Source organism: Delphinapterus leucas, chromosome 1 (assembly GCF_059928025.1).
Source record: "Delphinapterus leucas isolate spDelLeu-1000000601 "Yukka" chromosome 1, BTC_Dleu_Yukka2, whole genome shotgun sequence".
Classification (NCBI taxonomy): Eukaryota; Metazoa; Chordata; class Mammalia; order Artiodactyla; family Monodontidae; genus Delphinapterus; species Delphinapterus leucas.
Window position 1 is genome coordinate 163952098 of NC_143129.1, and position 26036 is coordinate 163978133.

Below are 26036 nucleotides of genomic sequence, written 5' to 3' on the forward strand. Positions count from 1 at the left end.
TATATACTGTTTCATTTCACATGTTATTTCTGTTACGTGAATAGAATTGTTCAGTAAGTGTTCTTCTGTGACCTGCTTTTTTCACTCAAAATTAAGCTTTTGAAATCCATGCAGATGCATGTGACTAGATTTAGTTCATTTTTCAATGCCGTCTAGTATTCCATTGAGTGAAAATAGTGATTTATCTAGTCTACTCTTAATAGGCATTCAAGTTATTTTATTTCAAACAATCTGAGCATTGTTGTACATTCCTTCTTGTGGACAAGAGTTTCTCTAGGGTACATGCCTGTGTGGAACTGTGAGGTTGTAAGTATTCACATATTCAGTTTTACTAGGTAATGCCAAACTGATCACACAAAGTAGTTATAACAATTTACACTCTTCCTAGCAACAGAGGTAGAGCTTCTGTTGCACTACATCCTTGCAAACGCTGGGCTTTATTGGACCTTTAAATTTTTGCCAACCTGGGATAGCATTTCACTTTTATGTTGAAGATGAGGATGAGCATCCTTTCATATCTTCCTTATCTATTCATTATCATTAAAGAATAAGTATGTTTATTGCTTCCTGCTCTGTGAAATGCCTGCTCCCCATACAGCTTTCTTCCCCCAAGAAGAGATAACAAACAAGTAAGTAAACAAATAAAATCTTTGCAACTTGTAATATGTGCTATGAAAGAAAAAAGTAAGATAGCAAATGAAAAGGCAGAGGATCTACTTCATGTAGAATAATTGGGGAAAATGTGTCTTAAGAGTTGGTATTTGAGACTAGAACTGAAGAAAAAGCAGGAGGCCGACTTGCAAAGAGCAGGGATTGGGAATGGGATGGGGGAAAGAATGTTTGCCTTTTTATAGCCAAACATTAGCCCTAAATAAATTTCCTTTCATATGAGAACCAAAAAGAAGAAAAATACCTTAAGGAGACTTATGGCAATATTCTACAGTATTTTTTTTAATGACAAAATCGGATTAGAATTGCAGAGAAAAATGCCCTTGGAAACTTATAGTTTAGGAAATAGAAGGAAATTTTGGAAAGCATCTACTTCCAGCGTTAAGAGTCTAGGTAACATGGACTCCAAATAAGAGCTATCTGGCTGAGAGATTAATAAAAGGGGAAATCATACCCCACCTGATAGGATGCAGTGAGAAGGACCCAGCATCACTTCTGTAATCGTCCCATCAAAGATGTACAACCTGAATCTAATCATGAGGAATCAGACAAACCTAAATTGAGGGTAATGTATGTAATACAGTGTTACATACTAGAAATTAACTGGCATATAATTTTCAAAAGTGTAAAAGTCAGGAAGGTCAAGGAAAGAACTGTTGCAGACTAAAGGAGACTAAGAAACATGACAACGAAATGCAACGTATGGTTCTGAACTGGATGCGTTTGCTATTAAAAACTTTATTGAGACAAGTGGTAAAACTTGGATGGCATAGGCAAATGAGCCCTGCCCACTAGTTAGCATGTTAACACATAATGGAGTCAAAGCTGTATCAGTGCCTCACCCCCCAGGGAAATAAGGGAGATGGAGACAAAAGGAAACAGGAGTCCTGAATGGCCCCCTGCCCTAGAGTTCTGCAGCAATAACATGGTAGATGCAGTGTGTGTTTGGGGGTGGGGAGGGGAGGGGAGTTATCTGTAAAATATCAAAAGTCATACACCAAAATGCTAGCAATGGCTGTGCCCAGGTGGTGGGACTTGGGGAATTTTTGTTTTGCTTTTCAGTACTCCACCAGCTTTCTGCATTGAGCAGAAATTTGTAATTTTTTAAAAGTTAATTTTAAAAATGTAATGGGAAATCACCCGATCACCCTAATAACCACAAACTATAAAGTATCCTCACGGTGTTTAGGTGGAGATTTCTTTTATTGATTTTTTTTCTGGGAAAGTTAAGTGTGTCCTAGAAGGTTTTAGAAGGTATGTTTTAAAGGTAAGCATGAGGCTGAGAATGCAAGGAATCAAATTTTTTTAAGCTCTATAAAGGAAAACATTGAGAATTGGCTAAATAAACATTTAATGCTTGTACAAGTCAAAAGAGTGTCATAAATAGATGGGAGCAAATGATAAATTGGGAAATAATAGGCAAAGATCAATCTTAAATATATTGTACATAGAGTTTTTCAAATTTATAGGAAAAATAGAGGCAAAGGACATGAATAGAGTTAAAAAGAAAAATGTGGGAGGGAGGGAGACACAAGAGGGAAGAGATATGGGAACATATGTATATGTATAACTGATTCACTTTGTTATAAAGCAGAAACTAACACACCATCGTAAAGCAATTATACTCCAATAAAGATGTTAAAAAAAAAGAAAAGAAAAATGCAAAGAGTCTAGTAACATATGAAAAAAATATTTAGCCTAACTGGTTGTCAAATGCCAATAAAAGAAAAGAAGTGGTACTCTGTTTGCTGTCTATCAAGTTGACAAAGATTAAAATTGATGACTATTTCCCCTGATGGCTCTAAGTTCTGTGAGGCAAGGACTGTGTCTCTTTACTCTTGCATCATCTACACCTAGCACAGTGCCTGACCCAGGGCAAACCCCCAATAGATAATCATTAAAAGGATCAGATGAAAGAAGAATGAAAGCACCCAGGGTTGGAGAAACTGTCGTTCTGTGGACAGTATCTGTTGGAGCAATTTTCCTGGAAAGAAAAATGGAAGTATGTATCAAACACAGGCCTGGTCCTCCCTGGTTTATGTTAAATCAAGATTAAACCTGTCTGGTTACCCCAAGAGGGCTTCATAAAGCTATGTGTCACTCAATATGACGTGTTTCAGTGGACACATCTGTAGAAAAAATTAAAGTTAAATCCTCAAAACATAATACGACATTTTAAATAAAACTACATGCAGGAGGAGTCTTAAGTTACGTTCCAGATACGATTGGTAAAATGTCAGAATGCCACATGAACATGTGGAACAGGTGTTTCAGGTGCCACTGGCTCTGAGGTTCTCCCAGGGCGATGATGTTCACTGTGAAACATCCACCACCCAGCACTGTCCCAAACACGTTCTCGCCGTGCCTTTCGTATTTAGCCTTTGTTTCTGCCTAAGGTTTCTGTCTCAAGCTGAAAAGTCTGCAATGTTCATGGTGCAATACGCAACGCATAGAACTGCTGTTTTGTTACACATGTACTAATCATTGGGTGATCATGAAGTGATGCTTTAAGTATTTACCTTCTAGCATAGTGGTTTGTTGCATATGTATAGGTATTTTGTAGTTTTCAGTACTTTTTGGGTCTTGGGTTATGCATTATAATTTTTTCCCATTTAAAGTAATGGGAAGTAGGCTCCTAGTAGCATCTTGACACAGAATGTCTGATTTCCAGGAATGGATTATTGATGTTCAGTGAGAGATGCCTGTAGTTTAAAAAAGTCATACACTCGGGCTTCCGTGGTGGCGCAGTGGTTGAGAGTCCACCTGCCGATGCAGGGGACACGGGTTCGTGCCCCGGTCCGGGAGGATCCCACGTACCGTGGAGCGGCTGGACCCGTGAGCCATGGCCGCTGAGCCTGTGTGTCCGGAGCCTGTGCTCCGCAATGGGAGAGGCCACAACAGTGAGAGGCCCGCGTACCGCAAAAAAAAAAAAAAAAAAAAAAAAAAAAAAAGTCATACACTCTAATCATTCCTAGTTTTATAAAAAGAAAAAACTTCATAAAAGATGCATATATAGAAGGATGTTCATCACAGTTTCATTTTAAATTGCAAAACTTTGGAAATCTAAATTGTTAACAATAGAGTATCTGTTAAATAAATTTTAGTAGATTATATGATTAAATCCTATGAAGTCATTTCAATCATACTTTTGAAGGAATGTGATGACATGGGAAAATTCTTGCAATATAATAGTAAGTGCACAAGGACCAACACAAAGTATGTCACATGGTGCAAATTTTGTAAAAGAAAAATCTATGTGCAGAAAATATATACCCTAAGAATTTACAGTAAAGGGTTAACAGTGGTTCTCTCTGAGAAGGCAATGGATGAGTTTAATTTTCCTCTTACTCTTCTCATAGAAGAGTAATGATAATGTGTTACATTTGTAAATTTAAAAAAATGCTATTTCAAAAAACATAGCAAGGGTTGAAGTGACTTTGGAAATAATAACAGCAACATCAGTGGCAACAGCAGCTGACACATCCAGCACTCAGCCACGTACCAGATAATGAAAGAAAGCCAAGTTATGAGCCCACCCTGAACTTTGCCTCGGTAACACCCTCCCCACACAGGCCAGCCTCTGCCCAGAGGGACGGCTTCTGATTTAGAAAATCCACTGAAGCCAGAGTGTTTAGCCAAAGGTCAGAAGAGAAACAAGCTGTCTTTGCTGGTCCCCCACGTAAGCCACACACAGCATTTAGATGCTGAGTAGTGGAAAGAATATGGGATTTGAGAGCAGCCAGACCTGGATTCAAATCCTGTCTGTGCCACTTACTTCCTGTGTGACCTTAGAGAAGTAACTGAAGCTTTCTGAATCTTAGCTTCCTCGTAAGCAGAGTGGGAACATCTCTCAGGGGGATCAGCTATTGTGAGAATTCAAGGTGACAGCGTGTGAAAATGCTTGGCGTATAGCAGGTGTTCAGTAAATGCTTCTCTCCCCTCCCTTCAGCGCTAGGCACCGTCACTGCCTTCTTAGATCCTCTCCTTTATTGTTACTCTTGATATATGGTTCCTGGTTTTGCATCAAAAGCAAATAAAAACAGATGGCAGCAGATAAGCAAAATAGTGCTTTGCTAATCTTGCCCTGTGTACAGATAAGTACTCGTTAATATCTGCTGTGTGGATAGATGAGGAGTGAGAACGTGAAGCACTGAACAAATGAATGACCACGTGCCCCAAGAATGACGCTCTTACACCGACTTGTCTGCTTTTGTCTTTTCAGCTTATCCGCTCACCAAATGCCCTCCTCCCACCATCCTCCCCAATGCTGAAGTCGTCACAGAGAATGAAGAATTCAACATAGGTTAGACCTCCCAAACCAACAAGGATGGGGCTGGCGAGGAGGGGCCGGGGAGGGGTGGGGCCTGGCCCGTGGGGCTTATCTCTGCCTCCTGTCCTTGGGAGAAACAACAGGCCCAGTGCAAGAGGGTTGATGTTCTGTCAACTGAGTTTCACCCAAAATACAATCACTTTTGTTTTTAGCCATACGTAGCCAGAGGAGCTAGGAAAGTAGTTTTCTTCCATGATTCGAGTCAGGATGTTTTGAGAAATAAGTCCATGCAAGGCACTATAAAAAGTTCCTAGAATGTGCAACACTGCTAGGCCCAGCAAGGCTGAGCTGTGAGAGGGGAGCCACAGTCATCTGGGTCATCTGACTGGAGTTGAGCTAGTAATTTAGTCTGAACAGAGCACAACCCGCCACTGATCGTCTTGCCTGGAAGTGGGTTCAAGCTACTAAGGGGTGCCAGTCAGCCCTGCCCAGACTTCTCCAGGGAATCCCCATACTGGTCTCTCCTTGACAGGTGACATCGTACGCTACAGGTGCCTCCCTGGCTTTACCTTAGTTGGGAATGAAATCCTGACCTGCAAACTTGGAACTTACCTGCAGTTTGAAGGGCCGCCCCCAATATGTGAAGGTAATCACACCGAGCCATGCCTTGGAGTTCCTCCGAAACATCTCCCCTGTTTTCCTTCTCTCTATATATTCCCAGTCCCTGCCCATGAAGCAAGAAGTCACTTGGTAAATGTTTGAATGAGTGAGTGAACAAGTGCTCTGGATGGGTTCTCTGCTCTGCTCCTAGGTCCGGGGCTGTGATTTGGCTGTAGTGGCCACATTTATTTCTGTCTCCCTTTTTTCTAACTGACATTCCCTGGAAATGGCAGGAGGTTGTGGGGCCTTGGTGGGAGTTGGGACTCACACACCAACCTTGCCTTACTGGAGTGCAGGTGCGTCCAAAACCCTACGGGCTGAACTAGGCAACCGAGAAACCACAGTTGTCTTCAATCCACTGTGATGCCTTGATGAAAATGAATGTGCTTCACCAAGTTATCCCAACTAAGACCAAAACCAATTCTTTCCACTCACGAGGCATCTGACCTGGGGCAAGATACCTAGCTGTTCCATGCCTCAGTTTTCTCATCTGTAAAATAAGGATAATGATGTTACTTACGCCGTGGGCTTGTTATGAGGGATTAAATGGGTCAGTAATGTAAAGCACCTTGGAAAACTATGCCTGGCACACAGTAACTGTTCAGTGTGGGCTATTATTATTGTTATTTAGTAGCCTATGGAGAAACAGGTCAGCTTCTCCTCCATCTCTAGGAAATCAAGAGTAGGGAGAATCTGCATTATGGATTATTGACGAGGAAGAGAGGGGCTACAAGCCCCAGAATTAGGCTGCTGATACACTGAGAAATACAGTATTTATTTCAGTTGAGCTGACCCACCCACATACCAAATGACCAGTCCCCAATAAAAGTGAACTTTCACCTTCATCTGCTCTAGAATCTCCTTAATTTGCTCCAGCCCAAGTTTCTCATCATCTCTGGCTCCGTTTCTATGTCTACGTGGCTCCAGTCTTCCTGGCTTCACTCCCCATTCTCAGCCTTGTGCTTTCCTCTGGGACTTGGTATCATACTTGGGCTTCCCAAGGTGTGACCCTTCATAGTCTTTTCTATAATAGCAGCTTGATCGGGATATAATTCATATACCATCCAACTCATCCGCTTGAAGTGTATACTTCAATGGTTTTTAGTATATTCAGAGTTTTGCAGCCATTATCACAATCAATTTTAAAACATTTTAATCACCCCCAAAAGAAATCCTGTAACCTTTAGCAGTCAGTTCCCATTTCTTTCCAGCCCCCTCAGTTCTAGGCAACCACCAAACTACTTTCTGTCTCTATGAATTTGCCTATCCTGGGTATTTCATATAAATAGAATCCTATGATGTGTGGTTTTTTGTGACTTCTTTCACATAGCATAATGTTTTATAGGTTCATTCATGTTGTAGCATGTATCAGCACTTCATTCCTTTTTGTTGAAAATAATATTCCATTGTACCTATAGCACATTTTGTTTATCCACTTATCATTGATGGACACTTGAGTAGTTTCTACTTCTAGCTATTATGAATAATACTGCTATGAGCATTCATGCACAAGTTATTGGGTGAAACATATGTTTTCATTTCTTTTAGGTATGTATCTAAGAGTGGAATTGCTGGGTCATATGGTAACTCTATATTTAAACTTTTGAGGAACTGCCAGAGTATTCTCCACAGCAGCTGAACCATTTTCTGTTCCCACCAGCAGTGTATGAGGGTTTCAATCTTTCCACATCCTCTCTGTTATTATTAACTGTCTTTTAAATTATAGCCATCCTAGTGTGTATAATGGGTATCTCATTGTTGTTTCAATTTGTATCTTCCTGATGGCTAAGATGTTGAGCATTTTTTCATGTGCTTATTGTTCATTTGCATGAAGAAATGTCTATTTGGATCCTTTGCCCATCTTTAAGTTATTTATCTGTTTAATTATTGAGTTGTAGGAGTTTTTTAATATATATTCTAGATACAAGTCCTTTATCAGATGTGTGATTTTCAAAAAATTTTTGCATTTTATGGGTTGTCTTTTCACTTTCTTGATGGTGTTCTCAGAAGCACAAAAGTTTTTAATTTTGATGATGTCCAATTTATATATATATATATATATTTTTTTTTTGGTGCTTGTGCTTTTGGTGTCATACCTGAGAAACTATTGCCTAATCCAAGATCAAGAAGATTTACATCTTTGTTTTCCTCTAAGAGTTTATAATTTTAGCTCTTACATTTAGAACTGTATCTATTTTGAGTTAATTTTTATATATAGTGTGAGGTAGGGGTCCAACTTCATTATTTTGCATATGGATATGCAGTGGTCCTGGCATCACTTACTGGAAAAACTATTCTTTCCCCATTGAATTGTTTTGGTACCCTGTTGAAATCTGTTGACTACAAATTTGGGGTTTTATTTCTTGATCCTCAATTCTATTTTCTTGATCTATAAGTCTATCCTTAGCCAGTACCACACTATCTTGATTACTGTAGCTTGGTCATATGTTTTGAAATCAGGAAGTGTGAGTCCTCCAGCTTTGTTCTTCTCTTTCAAGATTATTTTGGATATGCTGGATCTGCTGAATTTCCATATGAATTTTAGGATCAACTTATCAATATCTACAAAGAAACCAGCTGGAATTTTTGTAGAGATTGAGTTGAATCCATAGACCAGTCTGGGTCTCACTGCCATCTTAACAACATTAGGTCTTCCAATCCATGAATATAGGATGTTTTTCCATTCATAACCTCTTCAGTGTACAACTTTCTTTTACATTTTGGCTTTTTCTTCTCTTTTCTGCTTCAGTTAATGCCTTGTCCAATGATGTCCTAGTCTCCTATGACAAAGATCAGACATTTTTCTATCAGCTCAGAAGTTTGCTATAGCAGCATAGAAAATTTGGTGAAATTCAAACCTAAAAACATCACAATGCAATTATAGAACATCAAGGATAAAGATAAAATGTTAAAACCATCATGGAGAAAAGATAAATCAGACTCATAACATTATTGCATCAACAGTAATACCTATCAAAAGATAAAATGCAGCAGGAAAAATAATTGTAAACTGAACTTCTAAACCCAGCCAAATTATCAATTAAGAGTGAGAATGAATTAATGAAATCTTCAGACACACAAGGACTAAGTTACTATCTTACTAAAAGCATAATTAAAGGATACACTTCAGTGCATTAGTCAGGATAGGATAGGCATATGCTGCAATAACAAGCAATCCCCACATCTCAGTGGCTTAACACAGCAAAAGTTTATATCTTCTTCAGGCAAAATTTTCTGTAGTCCAGGTAACTCTATAGAGCTGATAACTCAGTGATCCAGGCTGCTTCAGTCTTGTGCTGCCATCTGAAAACTAGGCCCCTGCCTCCATCCTCCATTGCAGCAGAGGAAGAAGGAGAATGGACATTCACATAAGGGCTTTTCACTTCCTCAGCCCCAAAGTGACACACATTATTCTACTCACATCTAACTGGCCAGAAATAGGCACATGGATGGAAAGTGAAGTTTTTTATATGCTCAGGAAATAAAAGAAAGTCTGATACTGGTAAACACCAGAAATATCTACCATATTCAGCAAGAAAAAGATGGATACAGGTAGAATGATTCAGATGCAAAAATTAACAATAAGCTAAGAAATCAGTAAAATATGGTAGTAAATCTAAAATATATTGACTAGAAAATAAAAATCTGAAGACAATTTGAGAAATAAATGACATTGGAGAACCTATTTTAAAGAAAGAAAAAGAGCTGAGGACCCTTTCCTGCTGAGGAAAGCCATATATATTGATTAACCATGTACATTATTAAAAATATATACATTTAAATACAATGTTTAAATTTCTGCCTAGTTTTCTTAAAGTATGTATGTCCATAGTATGTGTAAGTTCTAAATTCATAATCAAAAATAAAGAGAATAAAGTAAATTTGGTTAATCAAATGGGAAACATTGAAGGAGAAAAATATATTTTAAATCATGGTAAACAGAAAATACAAAATGAGGTAGCAAAACTAAGTGCAAGGGCTTCCCTGGTGGCACAATGGTTAAGAATCTGCCCACCAATGCCGAGGACACGGGTTTGAGCCCTAGGTCCAGGAAGATCCCACATGCCACGGAGCAACTAAGCCCGTGCACCACAACTACTGAGCCTGCGCTCTAGAGCCTACAAGCCACAACTACTGAAGCCACATGCCACAACTACTGAAGCCCGCGTGCCTAAAGCCCGTGCTCCGCAACAAGAGAAGCCACCGCAATGAGAAGCCCACGCACCACAACAAAGAGTAGCCCCTGCTCGCCACAACTAGAGAAAGCCCACACCCAGCAACGATGACAATGTTTAATAAATTTATTTATTTAAAAAAAAAACCATGTGCAAATATATGTGCAACCGTGATAAATGTAATTGAATCCAACTGCTAATTAAAGGTCAGAGATTTTCAGATTGGTTAAATTTTAAAAGTCTAATTATAAGCTTTCCAGGAACTTAGAATTGAATATATTCATTTGCCTCTCTAAGGTCATAGCTAGAAAGGTGTCACTCATCCCTGGTATGAAGCAAAATGTTAAAAAAAAAATAGATAGCAAGTACTAACCTCTAAAATCTGGTGTAGCAAAGCTAATAACAGACTAAATAGAATTTAAGGCAGAAAGCATTAAAAGACATAAAGAGGGATATTTCATGCTGGTAAACATAATCTACCAAGAATATATAATAGTCATAAACTTCTGTGCACCTAAGAATAGTATTGAAATGTATAAAGGGAAAATTCATAGAATTACAGGGAGACAGGGACAAATTCACAATTACAGTGGTAGACTTCAACACATCTCTTTCAATGACAGACCAAGAATAAGTAGTTAACATAAAATATTTGCAAAATATAGTTATATTACTGAACTTTTGTTGCAAAAACACCATGCCAAAATTTAGAGGCTTTAAACAGTAATTATTTATTTTCTACAAAAGTTGTACTTTAAACATAAGTACCAGATAGATTGCAAGGGAAAGAAGAGAAAAAGATATGCCATACAAATGGTAAACATAAGAAACATAAAGAAATTTCAAATAATACTGCAATCAAGGAGTATTACCAAAAATAGAGATATTTAGAAATGACCAATAAGCTATAACTACATTAAAAAAGATATACAAGTGTATATGCAGACGATAAAAGAGATTCGAAACACATGAAGGAAAAAGCAACAGAACTGAATGTAAAAAGTAAAGACAAACTACAGAATAAGAGAAGATATTCAGAGTATGTGTATTTTTTAAAAGGCCCTGTACCTAGACTATGTAAAGAACTTTTACAACTCAGTAATAAAATAATCCAATGAAAATATGTACAAGAGACTTGAACAGACACTTTGTAAAATAAGGTATGAATGGCCAATAAGTATATGAAAACATGCTCAACATCATTAGTCATAAGGCAAATGCAAATTAAACCATAATGAAATATTACTATGCACCCCCTAGAATAGCTTAAATTTAAGACTAACAATACAAAATGTTAAAAAGGATGTGGAACAAATAGAATTTTCATATATTGCTGGTTGGGATGTAAAATCATACAATCACTTTGGAAAACCGATTGGAAGTTTCTTTTAAAGATAAATTCCCCTACACTATCACCTGGCAATTCTACTCCTAGTTATTTACCAAAGAGAAATGAAAACCCATATCCATAAAAAGACTGTTATATGAATTTTGTAATAATCCCAAACTGGAAACAACCCAAATGTTCATCAGTAGGAGAATAAATAAGCAAATTGTCCTATGATTGCTACAGAATAATAAAAACAAAGGAAATAGTGATACATAAAACAGCATGAGTTGACTCTTACAAAAATTATGTTTAGCAAAAGAAACCAGGCACAAAAATAATGCATATATGATTCCAACTACATGAAGCTCTGGTACACAAAACTAATGCTTATAGAAATAGCATCATTGATTTCCTGGAGCATTGGGGCAGGTCATACTGATTGCAAAGGGGCATGAGAGAATTTTCTGGGGCAACGGAAATAATCTATATCCTGACTGTGGTAGTGGTCACATAGATATATACATTAGCCAAAACTCATTAAATTGTGTACCTAAAATATGTGCATTTTATTGTACATAAATTATATCTCTAAGTTTTTGAATTTTAAAGAGAAATTCATGAGTTATAAGCAGAACAGGCTTACTGGTAAAGTAAAAAGAAGTACCTGAAATAAAGAGTAGCAAAATAATCAAACCATTAGGTAAGTTAAACAAAGGGAAAAAGCAGGAGCTTACAAAAATAAAAAAGGAAGAGTGGAATATAACCGTTGAACCGAGGAAATTTTTAAATTATGAGACTATTTTGTACATATCTATGCCAAAAAATTAGTGATATGAATGAATTTCTAGGAAGCTATAATTTAATAAAATTGACCCCAGTAGAGAGAGAAAGTTTATACTTTCAATATTCTCTTTAAAAAGGTGGGGAGAATGTTTTCAGAGGAAGCCCCACCAAAAACATTAAGACTAGATGGTGTCACGGAAGAATACTACTAAATCTTCAAAGGCCAGATATCTCAAGCATAGGAAAAACAAAAAACAAAAAAACTTGTAAACACTAATGCCTAAATCTGATAACGTTGCACACAAAAAGGCAAACCTATGGACCCATCTCATTTGAGAGAGCATGCCTGGTTTCCCCCTGATGGAGGCAGATTCAAGTAGAAGGTAAAAAGCTTGAAAGACACCTGCTACTGGAAGGAGCAGACCATAAGGCCTGGGGAACTTAATTATCACCACACCTCAGTGACCTGTGCTGGCTGTCAGGTTAGTGAAATCTGGAACATTTCAAAAGCCAGGCTGCTTTCCTCCTTAGAAGCCATTCTTACATAATTCCAATGTTGCTTCTCCATTTCTTCTAAGTCCCACACTGACCATCTTCCTTAGGGTGATATGTTTATCTTTAGATATCTTTTCCTTTAATCAAATTATAATTGACTTACAATATTACATTAGTTTCAGGTACACAGCGTAGTGGTTTGATCTTTTTATAGATTATGCACCATACAGTTACTATAATATTATTGACTATATTCCCCATGCTGTATATCACATCCCTGGGCCTTCTCTATTTCCTAACTGGCAGTCTGTACCTCTTAATCACCTTCAGCTGTTTTCCCAACTCCCCATCCCTCTGTTCTCTGGCAACCACCACTTTGTTCTCTGTATTTGTAAGTCTGTTTCTGTTTTGTTATGTTTGTTAGTTTGTTTTGCTTTTCAGATTTCATATGTAAGTGAAATCATACAGTATTTGTCTTTAACTGTCTGATTTATTTCACTTAGCATAATACCATCCAGGTCCATCCATGTTGTTGCAATTGGCAAGATTTCATTCTTTTTTATGGCTGAGTAATATTCCATTGTATATATATACCACTTCTTCTTTATCCATTCACCTATCGATGGACACTAAGGTTGCTTCTATATCTTGGTTATTGTAAGTAATGCTGCAATGAATATTGGGATGCACTTGTCTTTTCGAATTAGTGTTTTCATTTTCTTCAGCTAGATACCCAGGAGTGGAATTGCTGGATCATATGGTATTTCTATTTTTAATTTTTTGAGGGAACTCCATGCTGTTTTCCATAGTGGCTGCACCAATTTACATTCTCACCAACAGTGCACAAGGGTTCCCTTTTCTTCACATTCTCACCAACACTTGTTATTTCTTGTCTTTTTGATGATTGCCATCCTGACAAGTGTGAGGTGATATCTCACTGTGGTTTTGGTTTGCATTTCTCTAATAATTAGTGATGTTGAGCATCTTTTCATGTGCCTGTTGGCCATCTGTATGTCTTCTTTGGAAAAATGTCTGTTCAGGTCCTCTGCCCATTTTTAATCAGATTGTTTGTTTTTTCTGATATTAAGCTGTATGAGTACTTTACATATTTTGGATATTAACCCCTTATCAGGTATATCATTTGTAAATATCTTCACCCATTCAGTACGTTGCCCTTTCATTTTTTTTTAATATCTTTACTGGATTATAATTGCTTTACAATATTGTGTTAGTTTCTGGTGTACAACAAACTGAATCAGCTATATGTATACATGTATCCCCATATTCCATCCCTCTTGCATCTCCCTCCCACCCTCCCTATCCCACCCCTCTAAGTGGTCACAAAGCAACAAGCTGATCTCCCTGTGCGATGAGGCTGCTTCCCACTAGTTATCTATTTTACATTTGGTAGTGTACATATGTCAATGCTACTCTCTCAGTTCATCCCAGCTTACCATCCCCCTTCCACTTGTCCACAAGTCCATTCTCTATGTCTGCATCTTTATTCCTATCCTACTGCTAGGTTTGTCAGAACCATTTTTTTTTTGGATTCCATATATATGTGTTAGGATACAGTATTTGTTTTCTCTTTCTGACTTACTTCATTCTGTATGACAGACTCTAGGTCCATCCAACTCACTACAAATAACTCAACTTCATTTCTTTTTATGGCTGAGTAATATTACATTGTATATATGTGCCACATCTTCTTTATCCATTCATCTGTCGATGGACACTTAGGTTGCTTCCATGTTCTGGCTATTTTAAAGAGTGCTGCAATGAACATTGGGATACATGACTCTTTTTGAATTATGGCTTACTCAGGGTATATGCCCAATAGTGGGATTGCTGGGTCATATGGTACTTCTATTTTTAGTTTCTTAAGGAACCTCCATACTGTTCTCCATAGTGGCTGTATCAATTTACATTCCCACGAACAGTGCAAGAGGGGTCCCGTTTCTCCAGACCCTCTCCAGCATTTATTGTTTGTAGATTTTTTGACGATGGCCATTCTGACCGGTGTGAGGTGATAGCTCACTGTAGTTTTGATTTGCATTTCTCTGATGATTAGTGATGTTGAGCATCCTTTCACGTGTTTGTTTGCAATCTGTATATCATCTTTGGAGAAATGTCTGTTTAGGGCTTCTGCCCATTTTTGGACTGGGTTGTTTCTTTTTTTGATATTGAGCTACATGAGCTGCTTGTATATTTTGGAGATTAATCCTTTGTCAGTTGCTTCGTTTGCAAATATTTTCTCCCATTCTGAGGGTAGTCTTTTGGTCTTGTTCATGGTTTCCTCTGCTGTGCAAAAGCTTTTAAGTTTCATTAGGTCCCATTTGTTTATTTTTGTTTTTATTTCCATTTCTCTAGGAGGTAGGTCAAAAAGGATCTTGCTGTGATTTATGTCATAGAGTGTTCTGCCTATGTTTCCCTCTTAAGAGTTTTATAGTGTCTGGACTTACATTTAGGTCTTTAATCCATTTGGAGTTTATTTTTGTGTATGGTGTTAGGGAGTGTTCTAATTTCATTCTTTTACAAATAGCTGTCCAGTTTTCCCAGAACCACTTATTGAAGAGGCTGTCTTTTCTCCATTGTATATTCTTGCCTCCTTTATCAAACATAAGGTGACCATATGTGCGTGGGTTTATCTCTGGGCTCTCTATCCTTTTCCATTGATCTATATTTCTGTTTTTGTGCCAGTACCATACTGCCTTGATTACTGTAGCTTTGTAGTATAGTCTGAAGTCAGGGAGCCTGATTCCTCCAGCTCTGTTTTCCTTTCTCAAGATTGCTTTGGCTATTTGGGGTCTTTTGTGTTTCCATACAAATTGTGAAATTTTTTGTTCTAGTTCTGTGAAAAATGCCAGTGGTAGTTTGACAGGGTTTGCATTGAATCTGTAGATTGCTTTGGGTAGTATAGTCATTTTCACAATGTTGATTTTTCCAATCCAAGGACATGGTATATCACTCCATCTGTTTGTATCATCTTTAATTTCTTTCATCAGTGTCTTATAGTTTTCTGACTACAGGTCTTTTGTCTCCTTAGGTAGATTTATTCCTAGGTATCTTATCCTTTTTGTTGCAGTGGCAAATGGGAGTTTTTCTTTAATTTCTCTTTCAGATTTTTCATCATTAGCGTTTAGGAATGCAAAAGATTTCTGTGCATTAATTTTATATACTGCTACTTTACCAAATTCATTGATTAGCTCCTGTAGTTTTCTGGTAGCATCTTTAGGATTCTCTATGTATAGTATCATGTCATCTGCAAAATCTGACAGTTTTATGTCTTCTTTTCCGATTTGGATTCCTTTTATTTCTTTTTCCTTGCTGACTGCTGTGGCTAAAAAACTTCCAAAACTATATTGAATAATAGCTGTGACAGTGGGCAACATTGTCTTTTTCCTGATCTTAGAAAAAATGGTTTCAGTTTTTCACCATTGGGAACAATGTTGGCTGTGGGTTTGTCATATATGGCCTTTATTATGTTGAGGTAGGTTCTCTCTATGCCCGCTTTCTGGAGAGTTTTTTATCATAAATGCGTGTTGAATTTTGTCAAAAGCTTTTTCTGCATCTATTGAGATGATCATATGGTTTTTAACCTTCAATTTGTTAATATGGCATATCACGTTGGTTGATTTGCGTATATTGAAGAATGCTTGCATTCCTGGGGTAAACCCCACTTGATCATGGTGTATGATCCTTTTAATGTGCTGTTGGATTCTGTTTGCTAGTATTTTGTTGAGGATTTTTACATCTATGTTTATCAGTGATATTGGCCTGTAGTTTTCTTTTTTTGTGACATCTTTGTCTAGTTTTGGAATTAGGGTGATGGTGGCCTCATAGAATGAGTTTGGGAGTGTTCCTCCCTCTGCTATATTTTGGAAGACTTTGAGAAGATAGGTGTTAGCTCTTCTCTAAATGTTTGATAGGATTCGCCTGTGAACCCGTCTGGTTCTGGGCTTTTTTTCACTGGAAGTTTTTAATCACAGTCTCAATTTCAGTGCTTGTGACTGGTCTGTTCATATTTTCTATTTCTTCCTGGTTCAGTCTCGGATGGTTGTGCTTTTCTAAGAATTTGTCCATTTCTTCCAGGTGGTCCATTTTATTGGCATATAGTTTCTTGTGGTAATCTCTCATGATCCTTTGTATTTCTGCAGTGTCAGTTGTTACTTCTCCTTTTGCATTTCTAATTCTATTGATTTGAGTCTTCTCCCTTTTTTTCTTGATGAGTCTGGCTAATGGTCTATCAATTTTGTTTATCTTCTCAAAGAACCAGCTTTTAGTTTTATTGATCTTTGCTATCATTTCCTTCATTTCTTTTTCATTTATTTCTGATCTGATGTTTATGATTTCTTTCCTTCTGCTAACTTTGGGGGATTTTTGTTCTTCTTTCTCTAATTGCTTTAGGTGTAAGGTTAGGTTGTTTATTTGAGATGTTTCTTGTTTCTTGTGGTAGGATTCTATTGCTGAAAACTTCCCTCTTAGAACTGCTTTTGCTGCATCCCATAGGTTTTGGATCGTCGTGTTTTCATTGTCATTTGTTTCTAGGTATTTTTTTATTTCCTCTTTGATTTCTTCAGTGATCTCTTGGTTGTTTAGTAGCATATTGTTTAGTCTCCATGTGTTTGTACTTTTTACAGTTTTTTCCTGTAATTGATATCTAATCTCATAGATTTGTGGTTGGAAAAGATACTTGATACAATTTCAATTTTCTTAAATTTGCCAAGCCTTGATTTGTGACTCAAGATATGATCTATCCTGGAGAATATTCCATGAGCACTTGAGAAGAAAGTGTATTCTGTTACTTTTGGATGGAATGTCCTATAAATATCAATTAAGTCCATCTTGTTTAACAGATCATTTAAAACTGGTGTTTCCTTATTTGTTTTCAATTTGGATGATCTGTCCATTGGTGAAAGTGGGGTGTTAAAGTCCCCTACTATTATTGTTACTGTCGATTTCCCCTTTTATGGCTGTTAACATTTAAATGCTTTATGTATTGAGGTGCTCCTACGTTGGGTGCATAAATATTTACAATCATTTTATCTTCTTGGATTGATCCCTTGATCATTATGTTGTGTCCTTCTTTGTCTCTTGTAATAGTCTTTATTTTAAAGTCTATTTTGTCTGATATGAGAATTGCTACTCCAACTTTCTTTTGATTTCCATATGTGGAATATCTTTTTCCATCCCCTCACTTTCAGTCTGTGTGTGTCCCTAGGTCTGAAGTGGGTTTCTTGTAGACAACATATATATGGGTCTTGTTTTTGTATCCATTCAGCCAGTCTGTGTCTTTTGGTTGGATCACTTAATACATTTACATTTAAGGTAATTATCAATATGTATGTTCCTATTACCATTTTCATAATTGTTTTGGGTTTGTTTTTGTAGGTCTTTTTCTTCTCTTGTGTTTCCTGCCTAGAGAAGTTCCTTTAGCATTTGTTGTAAAGCTGGTTTGGTGGTGCTGAATTCTCTTAACTGTTGCTTGTCTGTAAGGGTTTTAATTTCTCCATCAAATCTGAATGAGATCCTTGCTGCGTGGAGTAATCTTGGTTGTAGGTTTTTCCCTTTCATCACTTTAAATATGTCCTGCCATTCCCTTCTAGCTTGCAGAGTTTCTGCTGAAAGATTAGCTGTTAACCTTATGGGGATTCCCTTGTGTGTTATTTGTTGCTTTTCCCTTGCTGCTTTTAATATTTTTTCCTTGTATTTAATTTTTGATAGTTTGATTAATATGTGTCTTGGTGTGTTTCTCCTTGGATTTATCCTGTATGGGACTCTCTGCACTTCCTGGACTTGATTGACTATTTCCTTTCCCATATTAGGGAAGTTTTCAACTATAATCACTTAAAATATTTTCTCAGACCCTTTCTTTTTCTCTTCCTCTGCAACCCCTATAATTTGAATGTTGCTGCATTTAATGTTGTCCCAGAGGTCTCTGAGACTGTCCTCAATTCTTTTCATTCTTTTTTCTTTATTCTGCTCTGCAGCAGTTATTTCCACTATTTTATCTTCCAGGTCACTTATCCGTTCTTCTGCCTCAGTTATTCTGCTATTGATCCCTTCTAGAGAATTTTTAAGTTCATTTGTTGTGTTGTTCATCATTGTTTGTTTGCTCTTTAGTTCTTCTAGGTCCTTGTTAAACATTTCTTGTATTTTCTCCATTCTGTTTCCAAGATTTTGGATATCTTTACTATTATTATTCTGAATTCTTTCTCAGGCAGAATGCCCATTTCCTCTTCATTTGTTTGGTCTGGTGGGTTTTTACCTTGCTCCTTCATCTGCTGCATATTTCTCTGTCTTCTCATTTTGTTTAACTTACTGTGTTTGGGGTCTCCTTTTTGCAGGCTGCAGGTTCGTAGTTCCTGTTGTTTTTGGTGTGTGCCCCCAGTGGGTGAGTTTGGTTCAGTGGCTTGTGTAGGCTTCCTGGTGGAGGGGACTGCTCCCTGTCTTCTGGTGGGTGGGGTTGGATCTTTTCTTTCTCATGGGCAGGGCCGCATCTGGTGGTGTGTTTTGGCATGTCTGTGAACTTAGTATGACTTTAGGCAGCCTGTGTGCTAATGGGTGGGTTTGTGTTCCTGTCTTGTTAGTTGCTTGGCATGGAGCATCCAACACTGGAGCTTGCTGGCTGTTGGGGGGATCTGGGTCTTAGCATTGAGATGGAGATCTCTGGGAGAGCTCCCACTGATTGATATTACATGGGGCCACGAGGTCTCTGGTGGTCCAATGTCCTGAACTCGGCTCTGCCACGTCAGAGAATCAGGCCTGACACTGGGCCAGAGCACCAAGACCCTGTCAGCCACACGGCTCTGGGAGCTCAGGCAAAGTCACCAGGAATCATCTCCAAATGTTAAAGACTTTCAGCTTACTAACCAAGAGGAAATGCCTGCCCTTTCATTTTTGTTGATGGTTTCCTTTGCTGTGCCAAAACTTTTTAGTTTGATATGGTCCCATTTGCTTATTTTTGCTTTTGTTGCCCTTGCCTGAGGAGACAGATCCAAAAACATATTGCTAAGACTGATTTCAAAGTGTATACTACCTATGTTTTCTTCTAGGAGTTTTATGGTTTCAGGTCTTAGATTTAAGTCTTTAATCCAGTTTGAGTTTATTTTTGTATATGATGTGAGAAAATGGTCTAGTTTTATTCTTTTACATGTAGCTGTCCAGTTTTCCCAATACCACTTCTTGAAGAGACTGTCTTTTCCCCATTGTGTATTCTTGCCTCTTTTAGGATAGACTAATTGCCCATATATGTGTGGACTTATTTTTCTCTATTCTGTTCCATTGATCTATGTGTCACTTTTTGTGCCAGTACTATACTGTTTTGATTACTGTAGCTTTGTAGTATAGTTTGCATTCAGGAAGCATGATAACTCCAGCTTTGTTTTTCTTTCTCAAGATTGCTTTGGCTATTCAGGGTCTTTTGTGCTTCCATACAAATTTTGAAGTTATTTGTTCTAGTTCTGTGAAAAATGCCATGGGTATTTTGATAAGGATTGCATTGAATCTGTAGATTGCTTTAGGTAGTATGGACATTTTAATAATAGTAATTCTTCCAGCCCATGAACACAGAATATCTTTCCATTTATTTGTTTCATCTTCAATTTCTTTCTAGATATCTTCGTACTACTAATCAGGTCACAGCCACGCTCTGCTGTTTCCTTCTGTTCCTGGTCTAATTATCATCATCATCTCTATAATTTATGGAGGCATGCCATACATATATTATTTAGTATAATATGGTAATATATTATATTATAATATATAATCTTAATCTTACTAAGATTATATATTATAATAATAAAATAATCCTAATTTATTAAGATTAAAATAATCTTTAAAGATTAAAGAATAATCTTTAATCTTTTAACCTTTAAAGATTAAAGAATAATCTTTAATCTTTTAATCTTTAAAATATTAAAGATTAAAATAATCTTTCCTTAAAAGATTATTTTAAGGAAAAAGAGACCTTAAAATAATATATAATTATATAACATTTTGTGTAATACAACAGCCCTGTAAGGTAGGTGTTATCTTTTTGGGTTGGAGATGGTGAAGCTATTGCACAGAAAGGAAATAATTTGTTCAAGACCACACAGGTAGTAAGTGACAGGGGTGGACTATAAATCCAGGTGTGTTTGACTCAAAATCCCATGGGCTTACCTCTGCCCTATACTCTCCTTGTACAAATCAAACTTACTTAGCTCTTGGATTTGAGGATGCCTTACAGTTATCTGTATGTACGTATCATCCCCGCCTGCTCCAAAGCCCATATCTGAGCTAAGAAGTGATTCCAACCAACTGACCAAGCCTGAATCTCAGCAATATAGTAACGTTGACACAGAATCTGAGACCAACTCATGCCATGGAGCAGTAAAATGATGGGTATTGGAGTCTTGCTTGAATGTGCTCAAATGCCGTCTGGTTTTCCAATGGTTGTCTTCTTCACCAGGGAAAAGCCAATGTGATGGCACTCGTTCCATCTCCATCCCATGTACCTGGTATTTCTCTTTCTTTCTCCAAGTGCACTGCCCAACGAATGAGCTTCTGACAGACTCCACAGGTGTGATCCTGAGTCAGAGCTACCCGGGAAGCTATCCCCAGTTCCAGACCTGCTCTTGGCTGGTGAGAGTGGAGCCCGAATATAACATCACCCTCACAGTGGAGTACTTTCTCAGTGAGAAGCAGTATGATGAGTTTGAGATCTTTGATGGTAAGTAAATCAAATTGTGCCCTGCTAAAGATAGCACAGACTGGCTTCAAAACCCCAGGAGTCTATGATGCAACCTCCCAATTAGGACTTTCCAGATGTTCCACACAAGGTCTTTCCCTACCACAGAAACTCCAGTACCATGGAAACTGATGAGTTGTATGAGCAGGCCTGCTCATGTTACAGCCTAGACCTGCTACAGCACCCTTTCTTTAATCTAGCCACCACTCAAAGCTAGCCCCTTGAATGTCAACCAATAAATGGGTCATAACAGTACTTCCAAGTGAAGAGTATGCTGCTTCCAAAACCCAAAGAGGTCTACCAAACACTATGCTTTTCTCTTGGTGGTAGGAGGGGAAAGGTGCAATAACCTGCCCTTTAATTTGGAGGATATGTCTCAGCATGCCCCAGACCACAGGACCCTAAAAATTCACCTGACTCTTTGTAGGCTTCCTCTTGCCCTTTGGAGTGTGTGTCTTGCAAAGGCATCTACACTAATTGTCCCTTCTGGTACATCAGATCCAATTAATACAATGTCATCAATATAGTAAATCAATACACTGTATTCTGCAGGATGTCCAGATGGTCCACATCTCTTCATACTACATTATGACAGAGCAGGAGAATTAACATAGCTCTGGAGCAAGACCATGGATGTATACTGTTGTCTCCCTCATGTAAATGCAAATTGCTTACAATCCTCCTTTCTGGTGGGTATAGAAAAGAATGCATTGCTAGATCAATAACTGCATTTCATATAACCAAAGCTATGATAATCTCCTCTAATGAATATACTACATCTGGCATAGCTACTGCAGTTGAGGCTACTACTGGGTTAAGTTCTGGGGACAAGACTCCATTTCTCACCAATCCCATCCCTCATATAACCCTGTTGTAACAAAGGAGCCATAATAGTGCTTTGGGTCCCAGGTATCAGCATCAATTCACACACTCTGTATACAAAAGTCTTCCAAATATCCAGACATTCCCTTTTCCCCAATATTCAGTTACCTGAATTAATAGTGGTGGGTCTTTTGGGATAAAGACTCGGGAATCACTACCGTATCCAACTGGTGTTATTTTGTAGGGTCCTTTTTCATAAGGACCCAGCCCCTCCTTCAGCCAAAGTATTCTGGAGTAAGAAACGAAACCTGGCTCAAGTCTCCAAATTACTCCAGGGATTGGAACTTTCTACACCCTTTTGGTTATATATTCATGATCTGTTTTCTTCATATGTTCATTTTTTTTGGCCGCCCATCTATCTTGCCCTTAGGAATATCATGTTGTGTCAGCCATCTCCATAGATCCTGCAGGTCAGGCCCTCCTGGCTGCCATCCCAACCTTGCTGCCCATTTTAGTAATTATGCCAACCAGTACTTCTGCCTGGCCTCTGTATTTAGGCTCCTTTCCTCCCCATCAATACTAGGAAGCCCAGCTTGGTGACAGCCTCTCCTCCCATCAGTTTCCGCCTACAGAGGACAGCCAATTCTCAGGTTGTTGATGTTTGTCCTCACCCCCTCAGCAGTGCATTCCTTATTGCTTTAGGAACTGGTGTGTCCCCCAGATCCTCCCGAAGGTCACGGTCAGCTGGTGGGTGTTCTGGTCTAATACAGCAGACCTATCCCAGCATGCCATTCCTCTGAGCCATTTGACCCCTTCCTTCATAGTTTCTCACAGCAGTTCTGATGGCTCTCCTTTGTTTAATGTGGTCTGTTACTTTTGCCAAGCTCCCAAGAGCTGTCTCGGCAGCATATGAGAACCATCACTTAGGGCTCTTTCCAGGATAATAAATCCTGTGTTTTGGATTATCTAGCTTTGTACTCTGCCTCCCTTGAATCAGCACCCTTGGGATGCACTTCTAGGCATCTAAGGAGGAGAGAAAGAACAGGGAGGCCTTTCTGGAAGAGCCTTGGAAGGGACCATTGGGGAGCTATGTTATTTATAACATTGAGACATGATCATGTTTTCCTCTAGCTTTATTGCTATCTATTCATTCATAAATATTTTTTCTATGTGGCAGGGACTGAACTGTTTTTAGTATGCACAAGTAGGATGGTGCGATAGAAAATGTTCCCAGGTTGAAAACCAGCTCTTTTAACCCGCTGCTTGACTGTGGGCAAGTCCCAGGATGGCAAATAGATGTCATCTCACCTGCCAACAGCTATGTGTTGTCAGGGACTTCTTGGATCCCTGCTTTAGGGCTCAGGAGGGGAGAGCACCTAGAGCAAAGCCTGTGGATACTGAGAGAGGAGCAGATGGACCGGTGATGGTGCTGAGTTACCATCCCAAATCTTCACGTCTTCACTTGAGGAGGGGAAAATCGGAGGTGGTTACATTAAAGGTATCACACCTAGTATCTCTGATAGCTGTGATAGTCTGTGATCCTGTGCCCACACTCTCCTCCCAGGTCCCTCAGGACAAAGTCCTCTGCTGAAAGCCCTCAGTGGGAACTACTCAGCTCCCCTGATTGTCACCAGCTCAAGCAACTCTGTGTACCTGCGCTGGTCGTCTGACCATGCCTACAATCGGAAGGGCTTTAAGATTCGGTATGCAGGTGAGTAAAACATACAGACTCATGAGAAGGGCCACAACCCCCGAGCCCCTTACATTTCTCACCCAGAAGAATAAGCCATGGGCCATGTCCTCGTGCCTGGCCGAGCTCCTCCACACGCCTGGGGACCGGCAGCCTTTCTCCTCCTCGTGGGCACTCTCACCTCTACCTGCACAGTGTCCTTGACATTTTCCCACCTCCCCCTTTTCTATACCTCTCCCCACTTTTAAGCTCTTCCCTCTTTCTGCTCATACTGCCAGCCTGTGTCTTTTGGATAAGTTTATTTTATATGACCTGATAAGGCCTATAGGTGGTCCCGTCCCTAACACTGTTGAAATGTTAATAGAAGGTCCTTTAAACCAAAAAACCCTAAGATGTGGGTCCCCAACTGGCAAATATTAGAAAAGCAGCAAACGATGGGTTATATTCCAAGTCCAGGAGCCTCTCTTCTGCTCTGCAAGCCATATCTCATAGGCAGTGTCAGATCGAGGGCCAATCCAACCGGATAGCTGAACAGCCAGCCATCTACAAGGAGCACAAAAATATCCTTGGAAGTAAAATGAGATGGAGAAAATCAACGTTATCTGAACTCCCATCATGGGGATTACTGTCTGTCGCTGGAAAGAAAATTTGAAAAGCTGCTTGCTGCCCATTTTGCAGGGCAGTGGGTCCGTTGAACTGCTGGCTGGCTCTGTGAGCTTGGGAGCAGAAATGAATTACTTAAGACCATGGCGAGTTCCACCAGGCGCCAGTCCCCCTGCAGCACTCTTTCCCCTGGCTGCATTTAGCCTGAGTTCCAAACAAACGTTGGACAAATTTTCAAAGAATATTGGTTAGAAGGGATGTCAGATATACATATTATAGCCTGAGTTTCCCCTTGTCTCAATCCATCTCTTCTCATGGGCTGCCGACTCGGAAGACCAACCCAAACTTAGCGGGCTATCGAAGTCTTAAGAAACTCTTAGGTATGGCTTTGGGGGTGGGGGGGACCAGCCAGATGAAGCTGAGGGGAGCCTGGGAGGAGAAGGAGCTTTACTATCTCAGCGTCCATTTCCTCTGCAAAGTGGACCCCAAATTCCTTTCCCCCACGCACACAAGAAGGAGGGTACCTTCACGGCCCCCAGGGTCGGCAGTCGGCTCTGTCACTCAACCTCTTCAGGCCTCGGTTTCCTCATGATGGAAAAGAGACCTTAAGCCATCTGTCAGGGAGGTTCAGGCTGAGTTCCTAGAAGCTACTAACACAAAAGAGAAATAAAGCAATTTAGCAGCATTTCACTATGCTAGCTGCTAAACTCTGAACTAAAAGCCATTAAGGAGTTGTGCTTCCCTTGATGTTTTTAAAGATTAATCACCTATTTGTGGGTAATGAGTCAGTTATAATTACAATACATACGCCACATAGAAAGTGAATTAATTACATGGTGAAGCAATGAGTCCTTAATGGAAATACAGTAGAGTCATGTACTCTGCACATGCCTCCATCACTGTGACTAAGTATATTTTATAACTGAGATTCTTGTTCTTGACCGAGGTAGACTTGTAGATACCACATAAACAGGACACAGGTCGCAAAGCAGAAGTAAGGAAGCGTTTCTGGCTTGAAAAGGAGGTATTTTAAAGCATCAATTTCACCAGCAGAGGGATGTGATCACGTAAGAGGCCAGAGGACCATACTGTGGGGAGGATGCAGGAAGGGTCCTGTCATCTTCATCCTACCTTGATCCCATGCCAGGGACTCTTAGAGCAGATGAACGGGCTTGCTCTCTGTGCTCCTTTGGTCATCCCTCTTTCCCGGCCTCACAGAACTTCCCCCGAGCATCCCTGGCAGACGTTTTTATTGCCAAGTTCTCTAAGGCTGGGGTTTTTGTCTGTTCTCTTCACTGTTGTATCCCCAGCACTTAGAACAGCACCTGGCATATAATAGACACTCGCTATCTGTCTGTTGAATAAATGAATGAAATAAGTTGAAGCCAGATGTTGAGGGGGAATTAGGACTGTGGATTTGATGCCCTGGGTTGCCACAGCTCTCTCTCCCCCCATCCTCCACACACAACAGAAAGCAGGACAGGGACCAGTTACTGAGCACTGAGTGCCCTGCACTGGGCTGGGGGTTTTACAGACACGATCCCATTTAAATTGTCCCAAAACCTATGAGGGAGGCATTGCCAATCGCAATACACAGGTGAGGAAAATGGACCTGAAAGCGCCTCAGTGATTTGTCCCAAGTCACAGAACTGTGGAAAGGTGGGAAATGGGACTTGAGCACAGCCCTGACTCCAGAGACCTCGCCCCTGCGGTCACACCCTTCTGGAACCAACCCCATTGGGTTCTATTTTCTGTGTCCCTTTGGGATATGGTGGGATTCGAGAGCCTGAACTCAGCTGTACGGCTAG

At 39.3% G+C, this 26036-nt stretch overlaps 1 protein-coding gene across 1 annotated transcript in view; it reads left to right on the plus strand.

Annotated features, from left to right (window-relative positions):
* CSMD2 (CUB and Sushi multiple domains 2) overlaps nt 1–26036 on the plus strand; it is a 192550-nt gene that overhangs the window by 138569 nt on the left and 27945 nt on the right. Inside the window, exons 28-30 of the mRNA XM_089914073.1 lie at nt 4892–4972; nt 20946–21095; nt 23500–23646. Coding sequence (XP_089770199.1) covers nt 4892–4972; nt 20946–21095; nt 23500–23646 — 378 coding nt within the window. The remainder of the gene's footprint in view (nt 1–4891; nt 4973–20945; nt 21096–23499; nt 23647–26036) is intronic.